We start from the raw sequence: 26,181 nt of genomic DNA, 5'->3' as shown, positions 1-26,181 counted from the left end.
AAGAGGGGGGGGGGCGGGCGGCGGGGCCCGGGGAGGCGGCGCGGGGGGGCGGTCCAGGGCCGATCGGGAGGCGGAGCCGGGAGCTGGGGGCTGCTGGCGCGCGGCTCCCACGGCTCCTTAGCTCCGGCGTCCTGGTTAGCTCCGGCGTCCGCCGCCGCCGCCGCCGCTTCCTCCGCTTCCTCCTTCTTCGCCGCCGCCGCCGCCGCCGCCGCCGCTCGCAGCACCGCAGCCCCTCCCGCCATGGCGGCCGCCGGCGCCCGGCGCAGCCCCGGCCCCGGCTCGGGGCTCCGGGGGCGGCTGAGGCTCGGCTTCCACCCGGCGCCGCCGCCGCCGCTGCTGCTGCTGTTCCTGTTCCTGCTGCCGCCGCGGCCGCTGCTGGCCGGCGCCACCGCCGCCGCCTCGCGGGAGCCCGACAGCCCGTGCCGGCTCAAGACCGTCACGGTGTCCACGCTGCCCGCCCTGCGGGAGAGCGACATCGGCTGGAGCGGCGCCCGCGCAGGGGCCGGGACCGGGGCCGGGACCGGGACCGGGACCGGGGCCGCCGCCGCCGCCGCCGCGTCCTCGGGCTCCGCCGGCTCCGCGGGCACCGCCGCCGAGTCGCGCCTCCTGCTCTTTGTGCGTAACGAGCTGCCGGGGCGCATCGCGGTGCAAGACGACCTGGACAACACCGAGCTGCCCTTCTTCACCCTGGGTAAGGCTGGGCGCCGGCACGCGCGGGATCCCGAGGAGCCCCGAGCCCCTAAGTGAAGCCGGACGGGTGGGGGCGCCCTGGGGATCCCCGCCCCGGGCTGCCCCGAGCGGGGTTGGGAGAGGGCGGCCGCGGGGCCCGGAGGACGTACAGGTGGTTGGAGAGCAGGACGGGCAGGAGGTCCCCGAGAGCGCGTGGCGGGAGCTCGGGGGCGTGCCGACACTCCCGCAGTGGGGACCTGTGTCCCCCGCTCTCTCAGCCCGGGCGTTGAGCTCTGCCGCGATCCATCCCCGACGCCGGAGAACCCAGATGGCTGAGTGTGTTGGAGCTGGGGACCCGGGTCGTCCAGCCGCTCGCCGCTCCTCCGGGCACTGTCCCTGGCCGCTCGCGGTTACCGCCCCCTCACTCTCACCTCGGAGTTGGAGGCGAGGCTCTTCCAGATAGATTTTCTCGAGAATCGGAGCAGAGAAGCTCCATGTGGGATCACCCAACCCGCGTAAACTCGGTCTCCGTGTGGGTTGTGTGACCTTGGCCAAGTCGCTTCCCCTCCCTGGGCCTCAGTTTTGGCCATCTGTGAAATGGGGCAGGGGAGGGTTGAGTGATTTCTGAGGTCGCCGCGTCCAGGTGCTCTGATTCTCCCCCCACCGTCCTTGTCGCAGTCGCATTTCTATCCCCCTTCCAGGGGACAGCAGGTCGGTCCTCACGGCGCACTCGCTGGACCAATAATAACAACTCAAAGGCCAGAAAACGGCAGGGAAGGGAAAAAGGGTGGGGGTGGGGTGGGGGCTCAAATGGAAAAGTTAATCGGAAAGTTCGCCAGCAGCTCGCTGCCTGCTGGTTCCCAGCGCCAATCCCGGAGGAGTCGGCCCTTCCGAGGAGCTGCGGGAAGCGCGGCTGATTTCCCACCCGGGTAATTGATAGCTTAATTATCTCGGAGAGCGTTTACAAAAACGTTCCCCCTTAGCTCTCCCGCGCTCGCGGATCGCTCGCTCTCCTCCCCTTTCGGGGGCGCGGGGCGCGATTGGCTGTCGGAGTCTGGCCAACGACAGCGCCTGGAAGGCGCCGGGGGCTCGCCGGGAGACTCCCGAGCCCTTCTTCCCCGGATCCGTGCCTTCTCGGGATCCGGCTCGGCCCTGGCGTCTCGCCGGTGAAGCGCTTTCGGGATCCCAGCTTGAACCTCCGAGGTTAACTCTTCGCTTGCCCGAGAAGCCCTAAAGACGAATCCGGAGACTAGAATCCTCTCTCCTGGGAGCCATAATATTTTAAAATGTGTTTTTGTGACCCCCGCCCCCCTTCCCTTTCACGCTGGCCGCCTCTGGAGATTTGAGGGAATGCCAGGCCCGCTCGCGGTCGGTGCTCCAGCCTCGGGCGTCTGGCCCGGGGGCTCTCCCCAGCTGGCTGTAACCTGAGCTTTGCTGAGCTTTCTGGGAGGCGCGGCGGGAGTGCGCCTTGCAGGTTCCCTGGGGACTTCCCGCGGCGGCGCGTCTAGCGTGCGACACACACACACACACACACACACACACACACACACACACTCACTCAAGAATACACACACGCACCGACACACACATGCACACACACCAGTAGCTCTTCCCACGTGCACCTGTGGGCCTGTCCATTTCAAAGGAAGGGGTGAGGGTGGAGATAGGGGTTCTTAGGGCGAAAAGCTAACCCAGGGCTCAGGGCTGACTCGTGCCGCCTCCTCGCAGGGAAGGGTCCTTCTAGCGACCCGAAGGGTGTGCCTTCAGCACCACTTACAGGTTCACATTTCTTCCATCCTCGTGATCTCTCTACTCTAGGGTGCCCTGAGAGGTCATGAGTGGGAGGCTTCCTAAATGGCTGTTCAAGTAAGTTCGTAGAGGGGGACGTTCTAGGGTATGGCATGACTTGGAAGCAAAGACCCCAGAGCATTCCAGTTCCCCAAGGATGTGGAGGACCCGGTCCAGCCAGCTATCGGAGTCCCCGAAGAATTCCTGAAGCTGGCAATCTCTGCCTTTTGAAACTTAGGCTTTCAAGAGGGAGTGGGTGCCTGGGAGCTGGGGCAAGCTGAGTGAGGAGCTGCGTGGGGAGCTGGAAGTCTTGAATCCCCCAGGACCCCAGCATCGGCTGGAGAGTCTCCAGGCGCCCTCCGCTTGGAGCCTTCCGCCTTCTCTGACGCAAGGCAGCTGAGCCGGGCGGCTGGGGACCGCCTGCTGAGGAGTGGGGGGTTGCTGTCCTTCTCGGCAGCTCTGAGCCCTTAGGATGCATTTGGGGAATTGTGTCTTGCCTCCTTCTTCTCCCCCCAGCGCCCTGGACTGGCAGCTCAGGCGCTCCCTCCGGGGGATTTGGCTAGCGAGGTAGTCACCAGATGGCCGAGTGTAGCAGGAGCTGTGTAGGGAGACGTGGGTTTTTTATTTGTGTTGGTCTTCCACTGTTTGCATGTAAACATGGAGTGCACAATGAGCTCTGGGAGGGCCAGGCTGGCTGGAAACGAGGGCCGGTGTGTGTGCATGTGTGTGTGTGTCTGGGGGTGGGGGGCACTGAGTCATTTATGGCCTTATCTTCCCTAAGGTCCCAAGGTAGCTCCATCCCATCATTTCATCCCCAGACCTTTCAAACATCCTCGCTTAGTGTTTTGTCTCTGGTGTGCTGGGCGAGTCTTTCACCACTTCCTGGACAGTTCGAGGGATTTGGAGACGATATACGCCACAATTGCCTACGCAGTCAGCAAATGCCAAATCCTGCCAATAGTGGGGTGTGTGGAGCCACCACTAGGGGGTGGTAGTGTCCGCAGAAGCCCTCGGGCCATGCTTTGGGTTGTGGGCTCAGAGTTGGTGGTGGGAAAATGTCCTGGGCGTTAAAGGGGGCGAACAAACAAATGAAAGGTGCAGCTCCCATTTTACTGATAGTTGGTGGACCTCAGGGTGCATACATTGCCTACCATCCCCAGTCACCAAAGTCCCCTGCATATCTGGCCCTGTCTCCCTCCGTTCTGCTTCTCTTGTTCCAGTTATTGGCTCTGTTATCGGTAATGCCTCTCCATAGCTCTTCTCTCCCATCATGTTCTAGTCTGCTTTATATAGATGGAAGTTTGCCTCAGACTTGAAGTTTCCCCCCAATTTTCAGTGTCTGGGCCTCTTCTTTAGAATCTGATTATATAAGTCACTGGCACTGACAGAGTGAATTTCCTTGAAAGTGATCGAGAAATAGCAAATAGTTATTGAATCCTTAATGAGGTGCTAAGAACTTCACGTTTACCGTTTATTTTTAATCCACATAAAACATATGAAGTCAGCATTGCAGTTATTACCATTTCACGGATCAGGAAGCATTTTTGGAGAGGTCAGGTATCTAGTCCAAGGTCGCAGTGCGGGTAAATGGCAGACCTGGAACCAGAATCTCATTCTACCAGACACCTACCTTCTTGGTAGTTGTGTATTGGCAAAGATGTGTTCAGGGGTTGGTTACATTTATGGAGGGCCTGGGGCAGGGTCTTGGAGAGAAATACACCAATCATCAACATGACAGCAACATTTCTCAGAGGAACTTCAGCTACACTAGGGTGCCAAAGTATGAGAGTTTGAAAGTAAGGCATGACCTTTGATGACCCTGCCAGCTCAAAGTTCCATGATTCATGGGATATCAGAGGGCATTCTATTTAATGGTGCCAATGAGTGACGGAGATTACACGTTCTATAACATCGGGGAGGGAACACATCTCTGTAGATTCAGAGAAGCCTGGGGAAACTTCCAGAAAGGGGAAAAAAAAATGCATGAGGCCTTTGTGGGGGGAGAGGTTGGAGGAGAAGTTGGAAGCTTCCGTGCAGCTTGGGAGCTTAGTGTTGGTTAAGATCTGGAAATCTCAGCTGTGGCCCACTGTGACCTTGAACAAGTCATTTATCCCCAGAGCTTCAGTGCTTTGTGTGGTAATATGAGTGGGTAGAGAAGCCCTAAAATAATCCTTCAGTGTAGAGACGCTATGAACTTGAAGTGCCCTGATGCACTCTGTTACTCTGACTAGCTCATCTGGCTTCTCACTGTCTCCTTTCTTTTGCTGGTAACACAGGGTGTTGGGAAGGACTGATTGAAAAGAAAAGAATTTAAACAGGAGCAAGTGCCGTGCAGGGCTTCAGAGGTGAACTTGCACATCACTCAGTCCTCATTTGCCCCCAGGCAGCCCTGGAGTCCGCTTGTGGATTTAGCTTTCATGCCCACAGGTAGGGAAATGGCATCCTTCTTCCTGGACCTGACAGTAGCTGGACTGGGCTGTTTACCATCAGCCTTGATTCAGCAGAAGGGGGAAAAAGATAAAATTGAGGAAGCCCTCATTATCAACATTTCTTACTAAGCTGCCTTGGTATAGCAATCGCATAGCTGAGGAGTGTACTCTCTATTTGGGGGAGGGTACGTAGAAAGGAAAGCCTGTCCGTCAGTATGTCTGAATGTACCTGTATGAGTACGTCTGGCAAGTGTCCTGAAGTTCTGCCCCAAAAGGATGCTCTTTGCAGGAAGCTGATTGGCCTGGTCTGCAAAGATTCATGAAAACAGAGACAAAAATGGATACCAAAAGAGAAAAGCCTCTGGAAGGAATTAGGACCCAGGCACCAAATCAGAAAGGTTGCTAGAAGCAGAGAATTTAGCCTAACAAGGACAGTTCACAAAGGGCCGGAGGAACTTGCTTCACATGTCAACAGGGAATGAGGAACGTGCTTTTTTTCTGTGCAAGGAGCAAATACTAGGGGGCTGGTTCCCAGGAAGCTGTCCAGAACTCAGCATCCTGACCTCTAATGATTATAGGATCCATATTGAAGAAAGCCTGTAAGCAGACACTATACAGCTATCTGGCAGGCATTTGGACACAGAACCGAAGTCCTAGGAGACAATGAGACTATCTGCCCTTTTTGGTTTCCAGCTGAATTCTGAAGGTTGATGCCAGTTATTAATAGGGAGAAAAAAAACATACAAATAGTAGTAATCTGGGTCTTCTGTAGGGATTTCTGTCCACAGACTACTCATTAAAATCAGTTCCAGTGTTCTTTTCCTTATGGGTCAGAGAGAGAAATTCTGGGGTGGACAAGATGATGAATGTGATATCTTCCAACAAAGCTAGGTTTAAAAATACATATGTTCCTTTCTCAATTGGGCACCAGGTCCTTAGCACCAAATAAAGTATTGGAGTAGTACCACACTCCAGGCCCCATCCTGCTGTGATGGTCCAGCTTCCTGGGATATTGTAAATGAGGGTCGCAGTTAGGGGCGTGTTCGGTGGGCTCTGATCTGAATCTTCTTCCTCTTTCCACTTGCTTCCCTCCCCCATCCCCAGCCTTTTACCAGCTTGAATATGATGAAATATATTTAATAATCAGGGCAGATAGAGATGTATTATCTGCCCTCAGAACGTACCAAGTTCCTGAGAAGGCAGTGGGTCAGGGAGAGAGGTGGATTCGCTTCAGCTGTGTTACAGAGGCTCAAGTCCAGTCAGGGCCAGCCAGATTTGCTGTTTCGGGGGGTCAGTGATACCAACTGAGATAGCACCGCTCTGTAGGCTTTGGTGTGACCCACAGCTTGATAGGTTTCCTGAACTGGGCCCTCAGGCTGCAAGAGTATTCTGTAATTTTAATTTCTAGCAAGTTCGGCAGGTTTGAAATGGCCTCTGGCAAGCAAAATCTGTTTCTCACGTCCTTGCTTTGCTGTAAATTAGGCCTTGGCTGCCATAGGACAGTGTGAACACATGTGCTTCAGGGAGAGAAGGGTGGAGAGTGACAGTGACGTCCTTGGGTGAATTCATGAAAACTTTTAGCATGACCGTCAATGCTCATGGGCTCAGAGTACACAGAGTTTTATATGGTAACATGGGCATTCAGACTGGGGAGGAAACCTTCTTGAGGACTAGCAGTTCAGACTTAAACCCAGTGGTCTTGGGTCCCACTCTGTGTTTCTTTCCATCACACTGGACCTTGAACACATGACTGTGTGTTTAAATATGTCTCAGTGTCTGAAACTCAGTTGAACAAACTCTCCTCCCTGCAAAAGAAAACCCCCAAAACAAAAAACCACAAAAAAACCACACACACAAAATGCCCGAAAAACCAAAATCTAGGGAGAAAAATATCCCTAGGGAAACTGAATTTGTTCTCCTGCCCAAGTATCCAGCTGGTTGGCTCCAATCTCTCCCGAGAACCAGAGCTGATAGGTTTTGTTCTGGGGGAGGAGGAAGCCTCATTGCTTTTTACTCTAGCTGCTTTTCGGGGTGAGCAGAAGCAGCCTGCTCTTTTCCAGGAAAGGGAAGAAAGTTGTATTTAACCTTGCGGTAGAGCAGCATTACGGGGTTGCTTCCTTTACAGAGCTCATGCTTTCCCAAGTTCTCTCACTGACCAGCTAGTGGCAACAGAAGATTAACTATAACGAGAGAGAGAGAGCGAGCTGGTGTCTCTCCTTTCCGGGAGAGCTTGCAGACTTTCTGCCCTGGAAGGAGGCAGACAGCAGTGCTTGGAGGGACAGGATCTGTTCTCCCTTGCCAGCGCTCTCCTTCCTCTGGCTCTTTGCTGCTGTCTGTAGTTCTCCTGGACAACAGTCCCCATAAAGACGTCCCTTTGGATGGGAAAGGGGGATGGATGGGGACTACGCAATGTAAGATCCAGGACTGAAACCTTTGTAGCTTCCCTACCGGTGTGCTAGAACATGCAAGCAGTCCAGTCTGTGAGTGAAGCATCGACGGGGTTGCTGTGTGGTGTAAACTCTTAGGGTCTTCACCTGAAGAGAAACCGTTTCTCCATCCCCATTGTCAAAGGGGGAGGCTCACACCTCAAGGCTTCTCTCCACTACAATTTTAGAAGTCAGCCCCATGGTCTCTTTGCCTCTAATCTACCCTCTGTACTTGCCGACAGCGTGACTGCATTGAAAGCCCAAATCTGATCGTGGTTGTTCTCTTCTAAAGCACTTCACTCGGGGTGCCTGGGTGGCTCAGTCGGTTAAGCGTCCGACTTCAGCTCAGGTCATGATCTCGCAGTCCGTGAGTTTGAGCCCCGTGTCAGGGTCTGTGCTGACAGCTCGGAGCCTGGAGCCTGCTTCCGATTCTGTGTCTCCCTATCTCTCTGCCCCTTCCCCATTCATGCTCTGCCTCTTTCTGTCTCAAAAATAAATAAATGTTAAAAAAAAATTAAAAAAAAAATAAAGCACTTCACTGCTTCCCCACAGTTCTTAGTATGAAGTTCAAGCTCCTTATTGTGGTATAAGGTCTGTGATCTGACTCTGTCCGGAGTGCCCTATGGTAAGAACCCTCCCTTCTTGTTTTGTGACTCCCCCCCTGGGAAAATTCCTTCTTACCTTTGAGACTGAATTTAAATATCACCACATCTTTGCAGCCTCTCTTGACCTCACACTGGAGTTGCACACTGGAGCCTTAATGCCCACTATCAATATAAAAGATTAGTATAGGGGTGCCTGGGTGGCTCAGCCAGTTAGGCATCCGACTTTGGCTCAGGTCATGATCTTGTGGTCTGTGGGTTCGATCCCCGTGTTGGGCTCTGTCTCGCTCTTGCAAAAATAAATACATAAACAAATAAACATTAGAAAAGAGTACTATAATTATGACTAGTCCCTTAACTATTGAGCACCTATACTGTGCTAGGCACTGTTGGAGGTGCTTACGATACAACAGAGAACAAAAGACAGAGCACTCTTATATTCAGAGAGCTCATATAGAGAAGTGAGCGAGTGAGGGTGTGGGTGGGTGTGTGGCGAGGAGAGGGCGTTAATGATGCACATAATAAATAAAATTAGGTAGTATGTGAGAAGGTGATAAATTCTATGAACAAAAGGAAATTAAGTAAAAGGGAAATTTTGGAGATGAGGAGATGGGTTTTCATGTTACATAGAGCAGAGAGAGAGGAGCTCATTGAGAATGTAGGATTAGAACCAAGACTTGAAGGTGGTGAAGGAGTTGGCCAAGCAGCGATCTACGAAGGGAACATTCCAGGCAGAGAACTGTTCCAGCAGAGACCTGACTGGGGAGCATGCCTGGGATGCCCAAGGCTTAGCAAGAAGGCCGGTGCATCCAGAGTGGAGTGAGCAAAGGAGGACAGGACAGGAGAGGAAGTAGAGAGCCAGGCAGGATTTTAAGCAAAAGAGCATCAACATCTGATGTACGCTTGGTAAGAATTACTTAGGCTTCTGTGTACAGGAGCAGAGACAGAAGCCGGAAGGCCTGTAGGAGTCTGTTCAGGTGAGGCATGATGGTGGCCTAGAATGGGCATCCGTACTGGGCAAAACTGGAGAGGTGTTGGAATTGCACTCATCAGTCTTAACATCTGAGCTGGAATGCCGCCCCTCCCATAGAGACTTCTCTCTTTGAGCTCTCCTAGCCATTTCCTCTACCTTCTCCTATCTCCCTAATATTCGGAGGGTGTTTATAGGACTCAGAATGAGGTCAGTTTGATTGGAGAAAAGTGTGCTGGGTTTAGGGAAGATGTTCTTTTGCAAATCATGGAAGCCAGATAAGGGATTGGAACTTTTTGCATCATGGCAAACAGAGAAGCATTGAATGTTTTGGGGAAGATGATACACCATGGTTTTGGAATCGCCAAATGTAGTAATTTAGGACATTATCTAAACAAAACGTTTCTGTCTAAAGATGGGGAAGTCGAGGTCACGTAGCAAGACGGTGATGAAGCCAGAACCAGATCTCAGTCTACTGACCCCTCCTCTGATGTGTCTTCCTCCCGCCTGGGGGAGGGGCAACTGGGCCACTAGGGGTGGGGGGCCCGGGTGTTCCAGACTTTGTCATTCTGGCATGAAGCAGGCTATGTGAGGACATTTATTGAACATTTACTGTGCCCCAGATGCCATGCTGGTGTATCTGTTCTCTCATTTCATCCTCTCTACGGGCCTGAAAGACCAGATTTGGGCCATGTTTTAGGTGAACTCTGAGGCTCAGAGAGGTTAAGGGACATGCCCAAGAGCACACAGTGATTATACGGCCGGGCTGGCTCCAAACCCAGGCAGGTCTGTCTGGTTCTAACCCCCCTGCTCGCTCCCTTCGTATGCTGCACGCAAGTAAGTGTGCTCTTCAGTTTCCATCTCTTTGACAACCTCTCTTACTTTTTATCTCTTCCTGCTCTCATTACCAAGAAGTTGCAGACGTTTCTATACAAGAACTTCAGGTGTGACAGCCTCACAGGCCCAAGGGACTGAACACCTTGTTTCTGGGCTGCCGGGAGCTGACTCAGCATCTCCCCAGGCCCTTCCTCTCTGTGAGGTGGTTCGCCAAGAGAGCACGAGGCCTGGTCTCATTTTCTCTAGATGCCACTCATCATCCCCAAGTACTCCACAGGCAAATTCCTACACTTCCATGCCTTCTCCACTCTCTCCCTTCCCTCTTTCCTCACCCCCTCTTTGCTTTCTGCTCTCCCTTCTTCCTTTTCCACTTTCCTCTTCTCTCGGTGCTTAGGGAAATCCCTCCTTGTGCTAGGCATAGTGTCATCCTGGGGGACCTGTCCTTTCAGGCACGTGGAGAAGCTCTCTCTTCTCTTTGTAGAAATTGCCAGGACGTCCCTTGTCAGAGATCCAGCCCCCTTTTGACCAGGTGCTCTCCTCTACACCCCATGTTGAGTTTTGTCCACTGAACGCTTCTTTGCAGCATCCTGTGCTTTTAATGTTCCCGCCTTGAGAATGGAATTTATATTACATTATCTATACATATGGGATATATATACGAATCTATGACATTTAGATATAATGCTGTAAAAATCCAAATAAATGTATACCTTTCGTAGAATATTAGAACTGGGTAAAATCCTCTGAGTTCCAGCCCAACTCCCTGATTTACCTGGCAAAGCAGAATACATTTTCCAAGATCCCAGAGCTAATCCAGGCTCCAGCCCAGCTCTGCCGATTGAGAGGCAGTGTTCTGGGGTGGAACACGCATCAGCTCTGAGGACCAAGAGCCCTGGGATCAAATCCCAGATGCTCTACGTCTTAACTGCCGACTTCTGTGGGCCACCTCTCTGAGCCTGTTTGCTCATCGGTAAAGTGAAGACGACATAATGATCACTTTTTGGGGTTGCTGTGACCATTATTTTTGGAGAGCTCTCCCTCCGTAAACTAGATTTTCATGAGTGCCTAGCACCGTGCTTGGTTTTTACTTGCACGAAGCCCAGGATCCTTACAGAGATGTTACGTGCAAAGCACCCAGTACCGCGTCTGTCTGGCAAGGTTTGCGCTCCAAGCCTCTTAGCCACCTGGAATCCTTTTTTGGAAAGAGGTGGAGGTTTCAATAAATAATGAATGCAAATTACTTTTCCCTTCCCCCTCATTCCTCTCCAGCAGGCTGTCCTTACAACTCCCCCCTCCCTTTCCTTCTCCCCCAGGCCAGGCAAAAAGGAATGCAATTGACCACTGATCTCTGCTCCTTCTCCAGAAGCAGGTGGGAGCAGGGGACTCCAGGGTTGTCTGAGGACAGTTTGGACAGAGAAGCTCTTAGAGCCTGAGTCTGAGGCAGGTGGGTGTTGTAGGAGGCAATCGGGGCAGAATTCTCTCCCTTCTGGTGGTGGCTGGCTGACAAAGCCTTGCTCTCAAGCACCCAGGAAAGTCACGAGTGGCTTTGCAAGCAGCCGAAAAGGGAAGGAACATTTCCATTAGCAGAATCAGCAGTAAAGAGATTTCCAGTCACAGTAATAGCTGCATTTGGGGGAATCATTTCAGTGGTGACTGTGGGCGGAGGACGGAAGGGGGTGGGGTGGCAAGGAAAGTCACAGAGACGTCTGGTTCACTTGCACTGAGTCGAGAGCGCCCAAGGAGAGCCAGGTGCCAGACTCAGAGGGACTGTTGGGGAGTTGGGCGGGTGCGTGAACGTTCTGGACCTTCTGCTTCCCTGCAAATGGACAGAGCTTCCTCCTCAGGGGTCTGTCCCCACGGGAGGCTGTACATTCACACTATAGTGCCTTTGTTCTGATTACTTGGGTTACTTCTTTCAAGATTTAGAGGCAGCAGCAACTTCCTAGGCTCTTGGGATTTTTGGAGGGAAAGCTCCCAGTTTTCCCTAAAGTTCCCTACTCATTAAATCACTTTGGAACCCAGTCTCTCATTCCTAGACTTGCTGAGGTACCCAGAGGGGCCTGGGAATCTATACCTTAAGAAGTGTACCAACTCTGTAACATATCCATCAGGGACCTGCATGGATGGCACCTGGATACTTCTTCAACCTGCCTCCTGCCATTCTCCTTGGTGCTTCATGCTGTAGCCTTACTGACATCTTGCAGATTTATGAGGGCACCGGGAACATTCCCCCCACTTGATCCTGAATGGAAATGCTATTCTCTCTGGTTAGAATGCTTTTCCCATCCCGGATTCACCTGGCCAACTCCTAGCCTTAACTCAGCTAGGACCCCCTCTGAGGAATCTTCTCTTTCTCCTCCAAGGCTTAGATAAAGATTTTCCCCCCCAAATGCTCATCCCCCTCCCCTTAGGATTGCCATACTTTGTGAATAAAAATAGATGCAAAAAATAAAATACAGGATGCCCAGTTAAACTTGAATTTTGGACAATGAATACTTAGTAGAATTATGTCCAGTGCAATATTTGGGACATCGTTGTACTTAAAATGACTCTCTGATGATCGGAAATTAAAATTTAACCAGACACCCTGGCAAGCCCCAGGGACTCTGTTTCTCTGTCTCCTGTCAGTGACCACACTGGCAACATGTGATTTGCTCCCCAAACCTGCTCTTCCCACATCTCCCCTATTTCAGGAGATTGGGCTTCTATCCACCCAATTACCCAAGCAAAGGAGTCATTCTTGAAATGTCCTTTCTCTTGTCCCCCATTCTTTCATTCAGCCAACCTTACTGGTTTTACTTCTAGAATGACTCTCAGTGTCCCTCGCTTGTAATTTCCTACTGCCATAACCTTCATTCAAGCTTCATCCTTGTTTACTTGGGCTGTTGTATCAGTCTCCCGTCTTCTGGCTGTGTCTCTGTCCCCATCCTTTCTTTCTAGTATATGGTATTCAGCATACGGGCCAAATCCAGCTTACTGCCACTTTTGTAAGGCCTGTAAACTTCATTCATTCATTCATTCATTCATTCATTCATATGGGTGAAAAGAATCCCGTGAAAAGTAACACTTCAGGATAGTGACAATTACATGACATTCAAACATCCGTATCCACAAATAAAGATTTATTGGAACGCAGCCATGCCCCTACACTGGTGTATTATCAATTGTCAGTGGTTGTTTTCTATTTACAACAGCAAAGTTGAGTAGTAGCAACAGTGAGTATCTGGCCCACAATGCTTAAAATGTTTACCGACTGACCCTTTACAGAAAACGTTTGCGATCCTTGCTGAATTCAGTAGCCACAGGGATCTTTTCCAAAACAAGCAAATTGGATCTTGTCATTCTCTCCTGTTTAAAACCTTTGTTTTTCGGGACACCTGGGTGGCTTAGTCGGTTGAGCATCCGACTCTTGATTTTGGCTCAAGTCATGATCCCAGGGTCTTGGGATAGAGCCCTCCATACTGAGTGTGACGCCTGCTTAAGTTTTTCTCTCTCTCCTTCTGCCCCTCTCCCCAACTCCAGCTGTATGTAAAGTAAAAAACCAAAAACAAAATCCTTTTGTTTTCCATTTCTCTTAAAAAAATTCCTTTTCAGAGCCTAAAAGTCCCAAAAAATGCGCCTTCTTCTGTGAATTCATTTTCCATTTTCTCCCTTGTTCATGAAACTTAAATATCACTTCCTCCAAGAAGTCCTCCCTCACCCGGGTATACAGTCCCTTCATAGCTTTCTGTCCCATTCATTTTCAAACCTTTACCTAACGGCCCCTCAAAGGTAGGGAATGTGCCTTGTTCATCTTTTTGCTCTCTGAACCACGAAGTGCAGGACACAGCGTATAGTGGGTGCTGAGTGGAGGTTTTCTGACCAAATGAATGCAACATGGACAACCTCAGGAGCAATAGTTTGTGAACAGCACCATAGAGGGTACCCACCTCATTGGGGTTTTCCGTTGCTTATTTGGGAGATTGTTAGGGTTTCAAGAACTAATGTTTGCCTGCCCCTCAGCAGATGGTACCTTGGTGTTCGTTAAGTAAACAGAAATAAATAGGCCTGTACCTTCATCCCTCGGACCTGCCCCTTCCCCACTTTCTTTGTAGTTGGAGGGACTTAAGCCAATTCAAAGGGAGTCTTGGGAGTAAAGACCTCCTGGAACCCAGGGGGCAGGGTGATCTGGTGGCCAGGACTATGAGCCAGGAATCCTGGGGTTTGGTCTCAGTTCTGCTGGGTGTCTGTGGTTCCATCCCTTCTGCATTTTGGGCTTTCCGCACCCCCCCCCCCAACCCCTCCACCCACCCCATTTCTGTTGTGGTTAGATTAAACCCTGTGATCTGTGAGGTTCTTCTCGGCCCAGCCAGCTCAGCAGGAGCCCGGGAGGGAGAAAAGGGCTCCCTCGAGGAGTCTCTGAGACTGGAAGCTGCTGCAGAGGAGTAAGACCTCCCTCCCTTCCTTCCTCCCTCTCTGCATCCTTCCTGAGGCCTCTGAAGATCAAACCCTCAGCTCTGAATCCAGGTGCAACTCAAAATTTCAAGCCCAGTCTCACACTAATTTGTTAGGGAACCTTCTTCAATTACTTTCTTTCTAGTCTCCCCCAGGGAGGGAGACTGGAGAACTGACCGCCCAAAGTAACCAATTACTCGTCTGCCAATAGGTGACTTCCCTGTCCCTCCCTCCCTGCTTTTCTCTCTCCACTTTATTCTCCTGGCCTCTCAGAGCCACCTCTCCAAACTGTAGATGCCTCTAAGGGAGGGGTCCCCCTTTCACCTGGCTCCCTGTTCCCAGCTGGGGAATAGATAGCCAAAGGGGACAGCAAATGGGAAGGCTGGTGGCTGAGAAAGGGCAGAGCTGCAAACCTTGGGAAACCAAACAGGTTTCCAAGTATGCTAAATAGCAGACTGTACAGCATTGGGAGGCAAACGCCTTCGATTTTGGTCCTGTGTCTGCCTTTCCCTTGCTAGAGGACCTCGAATAAAGGACAGGTCCTCTTGCAGCCTCAGATGAGATTGAGGAATATTGTTGGAGCCAGCTCTCCTTCAAGAAGCTGGGGAAGGTGGGGCTGCATACAGTCCTCCACAAGAATGGAGGAATCTTCCAGTCTTGTCCACCTACTGGGATCCCAGGTGCCTAGAGCCACGCCCATCGCGTAGTAGGCACTCAGTAAATATTTGTTGAATGAAGATCCGCACAAGTGGGAAATACTTGTGATCAGACATTGCCGATCAGCAACTTCATTGGCTTTAGATCACTTCTCAAATGCAGTGTCTTCAGCAGCCGCTGCTATCAGCTGGGGTTTGCATGGGAGATGAATTCTATTCACATTTTCTAGACAAAACTGAATTCCCTACAACAACCCCTGGTTCACCTTAAGCTCCCCTTGCCTGGAGCTAAGCCCCTTAGTCATTATTCAGTGATTCTTCCATCCCAGTTGTGTGCCCAGTCCCTGGGGGCCCAGAAATGCAAGGAGTTCATAGTCTATGGTGATAACATTTGTACTTTCTGATTTAAAGAAAAACAAACAAACACCTCTTTTCATGGGTATTTTTAGTATCTCCATATTACAGATGAAGACATGGCCATTCAGAGAGATCAGGCCAATTGTACAAGGTCACATAATAAATGGGATTAGCTGCATTTTTTTTAAAGGAATCTTTGTATCACTATCACAAATGGAACACTAGAATAACTTGCTATAAATAGAAGATGGCCTGTAAGAGTAACTATGTAACTATTAAAGGAAACATATCTATATACAAATAGCTACATACATGCACAAATAGATGAATGTATATATGTAATATTAACAGGACCTCTAAATTTATCCCTTATACCATACTTTGGGAACACATAGATCCAGCCCAACCACTGAGACAAAAATATTCATTTAAAATTTAAATTTTGCCCACAGGGGTGCCTGCATACCTCAGTCGACTCAGGTCACGATCTCACAGTTTGTGAGTTTGAGCCCTGCGTTGGGCTCTGTGCTGACAGCTCAGAGCCTGGAGTCTGTTTCTGATTCTGTGTCTCCCTCTCTCTCTCTGCCCCTCTCCCACTCATACTCTGTCTCTCTGTCTCTCTGTCTCTCTCAAAAATAAACATTAAAAAAACTAAAAAAAAAAAAAATTAAAAAATTGCCCACTCAATTGTCAGATTTCCTCTAATATATGCATTAAAAAATACCTTTCCTGCCTCATAGCTACTACCTATCTTTTAAGATCCAGCTCGGATGTACTTTAACTGCTTCCAAGATGACTCTCCTGGCATCACGAAGAACAGTTCTCTCCCAAGCCCTTGGTGTATTCATTGAAGTTCTTTGTTTCATGGAAATACTGTTATTGGCTAATTGTCTGCCTCTCTTCCTAGTCTTTAACCTTCCTAAGCTAAACACCTTGTCTCTTTCACATCTGTAACTCCAGCAGCTAGTGCATGCATGCTTAGTAAATTTTAATTTAATTTTAACGAAAAGCATACCAGCTTGCTGTACCAAATGCAAACCGTTCAGGGATATTATAAAGGAAAAATTGAATGCCTTTCCCTTGCCCTGTCTCAGTCCCCAGAAATGATCATGATGAAGAATTTGCTGGGAGTCTTGTGGAATAAATACGCGCCTGAACAGCCACATTTGGTGACAGAGAGAAAGTGACTTGTCCTGTGTCTCTCTGAAAGTTTCTTACAAGCAACTCAGATATATTAATAAAGATTCCACAGCTTTAAAATATGTTGTACAAGCACAGTGCTGTGGGTAGACCACAGCATCATCCTCTGTGCCCCATGTACAATATATTAGGAAGGAGATGGGTAATGTTCCTGCCATAATATTTTATGGAGGTACTGTGATTGGAGAAAGCTCATTGACCTTCTTATATTCAATATTAAGCCAACTTTACAAAGCTGCTCCATGCATGCTCAGGCCCCAGAATCTGCCTCCAAGATATACTTCAGTCCTCAGGCAGGGAGCCCCCTTCTTTACTGACCACTGCTTGAAAAAAAATGTATACATGTAAAACATATGTATGTATATATAAACATGTGCATGTTGTATGTGTTTATACATAACACACACATCCTTGTATATATCCTACACACACACACACACACACACACATTATACATATAGACCGATACATATGCGAGAGGGAAAATAAGATAATGACTTTTCCTGCTGGGGAACTAAAAGAAACTGGACCCAGCAAGGGAGTCATTTATCACAATGAATATCACAATTTATCACCCCCACAAAGTTGGGGGTGAATGTGTTCCTTGTGACATGGTATCCGACTTGCCTGATAAAGCAGCTCTTCCTTTCCTACCTGAAACCTTTTCCTCACTTGAATGAGGAGACAGACTCTTCAGGAAAGGGTTGCCTGGGTTTAGGTTGAGTCGTTTACTTTAGAAACCCTCATTTGTGAGGCCATGTGGATTGGTGGCTGGTCAGTTCATAGAAAAAATCTTCTAAAGCAAGGAATCATAAAAAATAATAATGCACCTTAAACATTTCCTTGTAACTTAAGATACGTAGAAGTCTGTATGTTTGCCGGTTATTTGGTGTAGACTCCAGAATTCTTGGAGTCTGGGTCAGCTGAGTGGAGTTTCGTGCCATCTTTCTTGTGTAAACCATGCTCATAATGGACCAAATATGGTCTCCAATGTTGGTTTCATTAAAGGGGACTGAGAACGTAAGTGCTTGCCAAGTAATTCTGCTAGAGTTTTATGATTCCTTTCTAAATTTTTATAGTTGTCGCACCTGACCTAGCTCAATAGCAATATTTAAGTGACTTTTGTAATTTTTATGGTAAAATCAACTTTGTCCTCCTAGAAGCCACTTCCTTGTGATGCTCATACAGTTTTTTTTTTAACGTGCATAATAATATTCCATTAAATTTTCAAATGGCAAAACACATAACAGGCATCCACAGGTTTGGGAAACAAATTGGTCCTCTGTTAAAAATGCAACTGATTTGATAGTGACATGTCCTAAGGATGCTGGAGAGGAATTACCTTATTGGTGTGAGGCTTGTGAGCCTCAGGATGTTTTAGGGATATAATAGAGAACACTGCCAGTCACCGGAGAGAAGGCCAGCGAAAAGCTCTTGAAATATATACATGTTTCAGGTTGACAGAGACATTAAGTCACAGAAGTTTAGGGGTTGAACCTTTAGAGAGCATTTTTGTCCCCAACTCTGAGTTAAAGGAGAGGAAAGGCACCCATTGGCCTTCTTGGTGGAAATGTAAATTGTTGTCGTCACTCTGGAAAATGTATGGAGGTTCCTCAACAATTTGAAAATAGAATTACCATGTAATGCAGCAGTTCCACACAAGGTATGTACTTTCGTGGTCACTGAAGCATTATTCACAACAGCCAAGATAAGGACGCAAACCTGTGTCGGTCAACGGATGAATGGAAAAAGAAGGTGTGGTGTTACACGCTATGGAATATTATTGAGCCATGAGAAACAAGGAAATCTTCCAGTTGTGACAATGTGGATAAATCTTGAGGGCACTGTGCTGAGTGAAATAAATCCGAGAAAGGCGGATACTATGTGGTATCACTTGTACGCGGAATTTCAAAAAGCCAAACTCCTAGAAACCGAGGCTATAAGGGTGGTTACTGGGGTGTGTGGGAAATGGGGAGATGCTGGTCAAAGAGTACAGGCCTCCAGTTATGAGGTGAGTAAGTTCGAGGAATCCAATGCTGATTACAGTTAACAGTGATGTCATGCACTTGGAAGGTGCTAAGAGAGTAGATCTTAAATGTCCTCACTATAAACACAAAATGGTAATTATGTGATGTGATGGAGGTGTTAGCAAACGCTACTTTGGTTATTATTTAGCAATGTATAAGTGTGTCAAATGAACACATTGTACACCTTAAATTTATACAATGTTATATGTCAATTGTAGCTCAATAAAGTGGGGAAAAAAAACAATAAAGAGAAGGAAGCAATAGCAGAGATGAGCCGGGAGCACAAGTCATTGGACTCTTGGAGTTCACGGCCTCTCCTGGGACTCCACAGCACATGTCCCTAATGTCCTTTCCCTTTTGAGTGGCCTTTTAACGTTTATTTATTTTTGAGACACAGAGACAGAGCATGAATGGGGGAGGGGCAGAGAGAGAGGGAGACACAGAATCTGAAACAGGCTCCAGGCTCTGAGCAGTCAGCACAGAGCCCGACGCAGGGCTCGAACTCACGGACCGCGAGATCGTGACCTGAGCTGAAGTCGGACGCTCAACCGACTGAGCCACCCAGGTGCCCCTGGGTGGCCTTTTAAAAATTGATTAATAACTAGCATACAATACTTGTTTTAGGTGTGCAACATAGTGACTCAGTGATTTTTGTACATTATGAAATGATTACCTGCATAGCTCCAGTTACCATCTGTTATTGTAGAAAGCGACAGTATTATTAATTGTTTTCCCTGTGTTCTCCGTTAGATTCTCGTGGCTGACACCCAAGACGTTTTCCCTTTTGCAGATGAGGAAACTGGTTTAGAGAGTGAGCTGACCTCGCACGGGGGACAGAGCTGCAGTTTAGTTCCCAGGTCATGTTGACTTCCTGAATGCCGTCCCAAGCTTAGAACTCAGGGCCCCCAGGCCTATCCAGAGCAGCCCTCTCCTTGCACAGCCGGAGAACAAGGCCTTGAGAAGGCAGGTCCCTTGCACCTAAACTCAAAAGGCTGGGGCTGCATCTGAATGTAGATCCCAGTTCACCTTGTCCCGTGTTCCCTTGCCTCCATTGGGTTACCTGCACCATTCTGGGTCTCCCGGCAAGCCTTCCTGCCGGGAGGATTGGGCAGGTAATGACAGGGCAGTGTGTGTGAGCGGGCTGCCAAGAGTGCCTGTGCTTTATGAGGTACAGAGTATAATTCAAAACCCATTTTGGGGATGTCTCGCTCCATAAAATCTCCAGCAGGAATGGCTGGGATTTTGTTTGGACTTCCCCAGCACGTGTTTTTTAAATACCTCTCCTCTCCCTCTCATTTTCCTCTTTCCTTTACTCCCTTTTTTTCTACCAGATTCTCATTGGATGATGAGCCCTTGGTGGCTTATGAGGTGGCTTATGAGGGTGGGCCTGGGGGGAAGGGATCCTGCAGTATAGGTTATGGGCTGGCAAGTGGTTGTGAAAAAGATCACCTTTCTTGGATGATTCTTCCTCTGCAAAGACATTGGCTCAGAAGATGACTTCAGGGAACTGCCTGCCACAATTATAGTTAGACTTACACATGCCATCCTTTTTGGGGCCAAAATAAGGCTTCCAGACAGCCCTCTGTCTTTTTTATTGTTTTTTATTTATTTATTTATAGAGGGAGAGAAAGAGAGGGAGCAGGGAAGTGGCAGAGAGAGAGAGGGAGAGAGAGAATCCCAAGCAGGCTCCGTGCTGTCAGCGCAGAGCCCGATGCAGGGCTTGAACCCACAAACTGTGAGATCATGACCTGAGCCAAAATCAAGAGTCAGACGCTTAACTGACTAAGCCACCCGGGTGCACCAGACAGCCTTGCATCTTAAAATTCAACAGCAACCACTCCTTCCTGGTCTCCCTCACCCTTCTTCATGTTATATCATCTCTCTCCCCGTTGTCTCTTGATAGACTGCTCCATTTTCTTCCTTCGAGCAGATATGCAGCCTGGGGGACCATTCCCAAAGGTGATTTCTCCCTTGCTTAGAATCCCCAGTGACCACCTCCTCTCCACCCCACCCCCCTCCCCCTTTACAGGATCAATAGCAAACTCCTTGGCATCTGAGCCCTCTACCTAATGGCTGAATCCACCTGTAATTCCCTTCTCTCTTACTGCTCTCGGGCTACACTTTTCAGATCCCAGAAAAGGAGCTCAGCTTTTCCATTTCTGTGACTTTACTCATGCCGTGCCCTCCATCGTGATGTCTTCGTTCCCCTCCATTTCTGCTGGTAGAACTCCATCTTTTGCAAGCTACTTTCTCTATGGAAACGTCCACCCTGCCTGCTTCGTCCTCTTTCCTTCCTCCCCTGATTCAGATTTGAATACCGTTACTCAGAAAAGTTAATACATATTCCTTGTAGACCACTTCCTTTATATTAAATATATATATATATATATATATATATATATACACACACACACACACACACACACACACACACACACACATTCATGTCTTACCTCATTTTCCACCTGCATAGGCCGATACAGTGGCCCCTGGCCACACATGGCTGTTGAGACTTGAAGTACGACTTGCATGACTGAAGGACTGAATGTTAAATTGTATTTAATTTTAGTTAATTTAAATAAAGCTACATGTGGCTAGTGGCTGCTCTATTGAACAGCACAGATATAGAACAGGTCTGTCACTGCAGAACATTCTGTTAGCACTGCTTAGGAACCCTTGACGGGGCAGGATGGAGTCCTGTCTTTTCTGTGCCCCATTCCTGCTCTGGGGCCTGTTAGTGAATAGGTGTCAATGAATGTTAGCAGAACAGGCCTTTGGGCAAACTGTATAACCACTGACCTCAACGAGCTCTAGTGTTGAGAAGGAAATTTACAGCAACTTACTTTCGAATACACCAAGGTTTGTTAATGGAAATGTTGCTTCGTAAACTTTCATTTGCAAAATCTGGTGTATCTAGTCCAGGGCGTCTAACCTTAATCCATTAATGACAGTGGTAGGAATTCCCGGTCCCTGTGGGGGTCATTTCTCAGCCATGCCTTTTCTTCCCATTCTGGCTGTTGGGCAAATATGGCCTCACCCTGCCCAGGTGAGGTTTACTGCATGGGGCGGGGGGTGGGGGGGGTGGGGGGGGGCTATAGGAAGAGGAACTCTGGGCGTTCTCATCCTGTGGAGATGGGTGTGCACGGAACCACCTGGCAGACACCCAGGCTTGAGTTTCCGTGGTGGTTTTCATGGAGGATTCATGAGTGTTTCTTTGAGAGAGAACTCCTCCTGAAAATCCCCCTGTGATGGATGGAGTGGGAGTAGAATGCAGGACAGGACTCTCCTCTCCTCCCCCCTCCCCCTCCCCCCCATACTTACCTTGTTCTTCTCTTTTCCTCCTGTTGCCTCTTTCCCTCTTTCTGTGTATTCCTTTTCTCTGTCCTCCCTGTTCCTTCCCTTTCTTTTCTTTTTTTTTTCTCTTTACTCTTGATGTCCCTCTTTTTTTTTTTTTTTTGTCTTTCTACTTGGCTGTGTGTATCTGTCTGTCTTCTTCCCTGTCTTTCTCCCTCTCTCTCTCTTCATCAGCTCCCACAGCCTTGAATTCTCTTTACAGTCCCTGAGCACTGTCTGCCCACCCTGACCAGAGAAGCCAGCCCAAGCGCCTTGTGACCATTATGGCCCCATGCACCACTCGGAGCTCGCTGCTTCTGCGCAGTACTTAGAGCAAAGGAGGGAAGAGGTGAGCAGGGCCTTGCAGGGTGCAGCTCTCTCTACCCAGCTTCTTCTGTCAGGGCCTCCATGCACCTGGCCTTGCTGGATGTGATTCCAAATGTCCCAAATGACTTTGGAGGCCTCTGGGACCACTTGATTCATCTTGTATAGAGTTATCTGCCACCTTGATTGTCAGCACGAGATGGATTTTTGAGAGCGGCTGGTAAAAAGACTCTGGATGACTTATTCCTGTTTTGCTAACTATCCAAAGCTCTTTTTTAGTGACCCTGGTGGGTTCCTCGTCTTCAAATCTCCTCTGCTGCTCTTGTGCTGTTCAGCAGCAGCTCTGTATTAAAGCTTTTTTTCTTCACGGCATCAGGAACATCTGCTGGAGAGTTTCAGAAGAAAAGTTGCAAGAATGATAAACTTTAAGGGATCATCCCTTCTGAAATTTCAATTTTTGGCTATAAGGGACAAAGAGTGGCATCTGAGTCAAGTTACCTTGTCCCCAAAATATCATGCACCATTTGGAATTTGACCTTCAAGGAAGATGCTCAGTTAGCTTGCAAGGGTTTAGTAAGTAGTGCTTTAAGATAGCAAGTGGTCTTGAGTCAAGAGGATTTCTTACTTCAAACAAACAAGAAAACAAATCAAAGATGGAGAGGTAGGAGAGGAAGAATAGGAGGAAGAGAATGGGGAAGACAAAAGAAAATAGGCTGGTGACTTTTTTTTTTAACATTTATTTTTGAGAGAGAGAGAGAGAGAGAGAGAGAGAGAGAGAGAGAGAGAGAGGAGAATCTGAGTGGGGGAGGGGCAGAGAGAGAGGGAGACACAGAATCCGAAGCAGGCTCCAGGCTCTGAGCTGTCAACGCAGAGCCCAACATGGGGCTCAAACCCACGAACCACGAGATCATGACCTGAGCCAAAGTTGGACACCCAACTGACTGAGCCACCCAGGCACCCCCAGGCTGATGACCTTTTGTGCCTCTTTGCAGGGTAGACTGAAACTTGCTTCTAGAACACAATGGGAAATATCTGTTGTTATCCTTGGATTTCTCTCTTCATTTTTCCCCCACTTCAATATTGAACCAATAGCCAGAGCTCATTAATTTTCTCTAACATGCCTTTCGAATCCACCCCTTTCTTTCCATCCCTGCTCTGGTATGAATAACCTGTCATCGCTGACCTCTAATTCAGTAGACTCCTGACTGGTCCCTCATGTTCACTCTTGCTCTTACAGCCTCCCCAGTCCTTCCCCACCCATCATCACATGCTGCCAGAATGACTTTGTGAGACTGTATGTCAAAGCATGCCTCTTCTTTGCTTAAGTTCACGAGTTTCCATTGTTCTTATAATGAAATACATGGTCCTTAACCAAGCCCTACAAGATATTAAACCTGAGCTTTACGTCAGAATATTTGGGAAAGTTTTTTTTTAAAAAAATGCTGGGACCTGGACTCTACTGTAGGCTAATGACATCATTATAACTGGGAGTTAGATAATTTGGCAGTTTCTTGCAAAACTAACTATACTCTTAATGTAAGATCCAGCAGTCACATTTCCTTGGTATTTTACTCAAATGAGTCGAAAACTTGTTTCCATGCAAAATCCTGCACATGAATGTTTTCAGCAGCTTAATTTAAACTGCCAAAAACTTGGAAGCCACCAAGATGTCCCTGAATAGAAGAAAGGATAAATAAACTGGGATGCATCCAGACAATGGAATATTATTCCGTGATAAAAAGAAATGAGCTATCAAGCCACGAAAAGACATGGAGAGACCTTAAAATCATATTTTGCTAAGTGAGGGAAGCCAATGTGAAAAGGCTGTGGACTGCATGATTCCAAATATATGACATTCTTGAAAAGGTAGAACTCTGGAGACAAGAAAAGGATCAGTTGTCAGGGGTTTGGGGAGGAGGAAGAAGAGACAAACAGGTGGGTTTTACAGCAGTGAAACTATTCTGTATGATGCAGTAACGATGGATACATGTTATTATACATTTGTGGAAACTCATAGACTGCACAGCACAAAGAGGGAGCTTTGGACTTCAATTAATAACAATGTATTTAAATTGGCTCATCAGCTTTAACAGATGCGCCATACTAATATAAGATATAAGTAATAAGGGAAACCCTGTGTGTGTGTGTGTGTGTGTGTGTGTGTGCAGAGTTGCATATGGGAGGTCTGTACTTTCCCATCAATATTTCCATTAACCTGAAACTGCTCTTAAATTTAAAAAAAAGCCAGGTCCTGGGCCCTACTGTAGGCCAATTAAATCAGAACAACTAAGCATTACTGTTGTGTTTCATAATCTTTCCAGGAGACTTAGGGATTCTAATATACAGCTGGGTTTGAGGGCTACCATGCAGAGAGGCCCTATCCACCTTCACCTTTACCCATGCTGTGTTTTTCTTTTTTAAAGATTGAATGTTTTTAGTGTTTGTTTATTTTTGAGAGAGGGAGAGAGAGAGACACAGAGAGCAAGCAGGCGAGGGACAGAGAGAGAGAGAGGGAAACAGAATCTGAAGCTGGCTCCAGGCTCCAAGCTGTCAGCACAGAGCGTGACGTGGGGTTTGAACCCATGAACCATGAGATCGTGACCTGAGCTGAAGTCAGACGTTTAACCGACTCAACCACCCAGGTGCCCCCCACCCCCATGCTCTGTTTTTCTGTTGCTTGCCAGAGGTCTCCTAGAAGCCTTCCCTGACCATCTAATCTCAATTGTACCTTGGTATCTGTTTGTCCGTGTTGGTTGTCTATTGGCTCCCCTAGACTACAAACTTTTTGAGGACAGGGACTGTGTTCAGCACTGCTTCCCAAGGCATTTGCTTCATAATTAGTACTCAGTAAATATCTATTGAGTGAATGAACGAATGAATGGACGGGTCACACAGTTTAGTAGGCTCTTCCTTCTTGTCCTCATACTGGCAAGTCAGGGGAGACCAGGGCAGGGGGCAATGGTGGGTGGCTAAAGCTAGGTAAGACAAAGCATATGCATACCAGCTTCTACTCGTAATGGGGGCTACAGAACAGAGCAGAATATGTTTTTTTTAAATGTTGATTTATTTATTTTGAGAGGGAGTGAGAGGAGCAGAGAGAAAGGGAGAGAGAGAGAATCCCAATCAGGCTCCACACTGTCAGCTCGGAGCCCAATGCAGGGCTTGATCCCACAACCCATGAGAACATGAGCTGAGCCGAAATCAAGAGCCGGACGCCTTAACCCACTGAACCACCCAGGCACCCCAGAGAAATAATTTTCTTGACCACCCATGAGCTTTTCTGTCTGTTCCCTTCCCTCAAGCTGGAGGGCTGAATCCTGAGTTTAAGTTAGGGAATAGATGGGTTAAATTTGCCTCTGTCATTTCCATTTTCTTTCTGTGCAATAAAGTTAGTGATCGCTTGGTCAAACTGCAGTATAATGCAATTAGGCTCATGTGTTTCCATCTCCTTCAAGTGCCTTGGGAGCAACTTCTGCTACTGTTGGAAACAGCTCTGTAGTCAATGAGCAAGCTGAAAGAAGAAAAACCAAGCACCCTCCCTGCCACCCCCCAGTGCCAGCCTCCTTTGCTGCGTCTTTCATATAGGAAATTAAATTGCCTTTAGATTGTGAGCAAAGGGAAGAGTGATGTAGAAACGGGATATTCGCAGGTGCCTTCTGAAGCAGGGAAAATTGCGAAAAATTTCTTTAAGCCTCGCTGGGGTGGGAGAGACAGGCACACACATACTGGTGTAGCGTAGTAAGGAAGCAGTTAAGAATTTATCTTGTTTTTGTTTGGCTTGGATCCAGCTCCTGGCATAATATCTGTACTTGTTTCTCTGTACTTTCAATAAATTATTTTATGGCCAATGAGGAGTGGCTGATGTCAGATTTATGGTGAAGGACCCCAAGGGCAGGATTGCCTGTGAGTTCTGTTGGAGGATACGGAAAGGAAGAGAGGCGGCTGTATTTTTTCGTCCCCAAGAGACTTAGGAAGAGACTAGGAGGACAAGGCAGAAGACTAGGGATGAAGGACCAAGTGAACATGGAGCCGGAAATAGTCACCAGCCAGGGCAGCCCCAGGCTGTGGCTGAAGAGCTTGGGTTTCTAATCTTGGGCACGCTTCTAGCTCTGAATGCCCTGAGCAAGTC

At 48.3% G+C, this 26,181-nt stretch overlaps 1 protein-coding gene across 3 annotated transcripts in view; it reads left to right on the top strand.

Moving 5' to 3' along the window:
• Positions 1-240: 240 nt before the first annotated feature.
• ASTN2 (astrotactin 2) overlaps positions 241-26,181 on the top strand; it is an 882,294-nt gene continuing 856,353 nt past the window's right edge. For all 3 annotated transcript variants that reach the window (XM_043565814.1, XM_043565813.1, XM_043565812.1), the window contains exon 1: positions 241-691. In XM_043565814.1, the coding sequence (XP_043421749.1) occupies positions 241-691 (451 nt within the window). The remainder of the gene's footprint in view (positions 692-26,181) is intronic.

This window comes from Prionailurus bengalensis, chromosome D4 (assembly GCF_016509475.1).
Source record: "Prionailurus bengalensis isolate Pbe53 chromosome D4, Fcat_Pben_1.1_paternal_pri, whole genome shotgun sequence".
NCBI lineage: Eukaryota > Metazoa > Chordata > Mammalia > Carnivora > Felidae > Prionailurus > Prionailurus bengalensis.
Note: the sequence above shows the minus strand (reverse complement) of the source record. Positions and strands in the feature narration are given on the sequence as shown.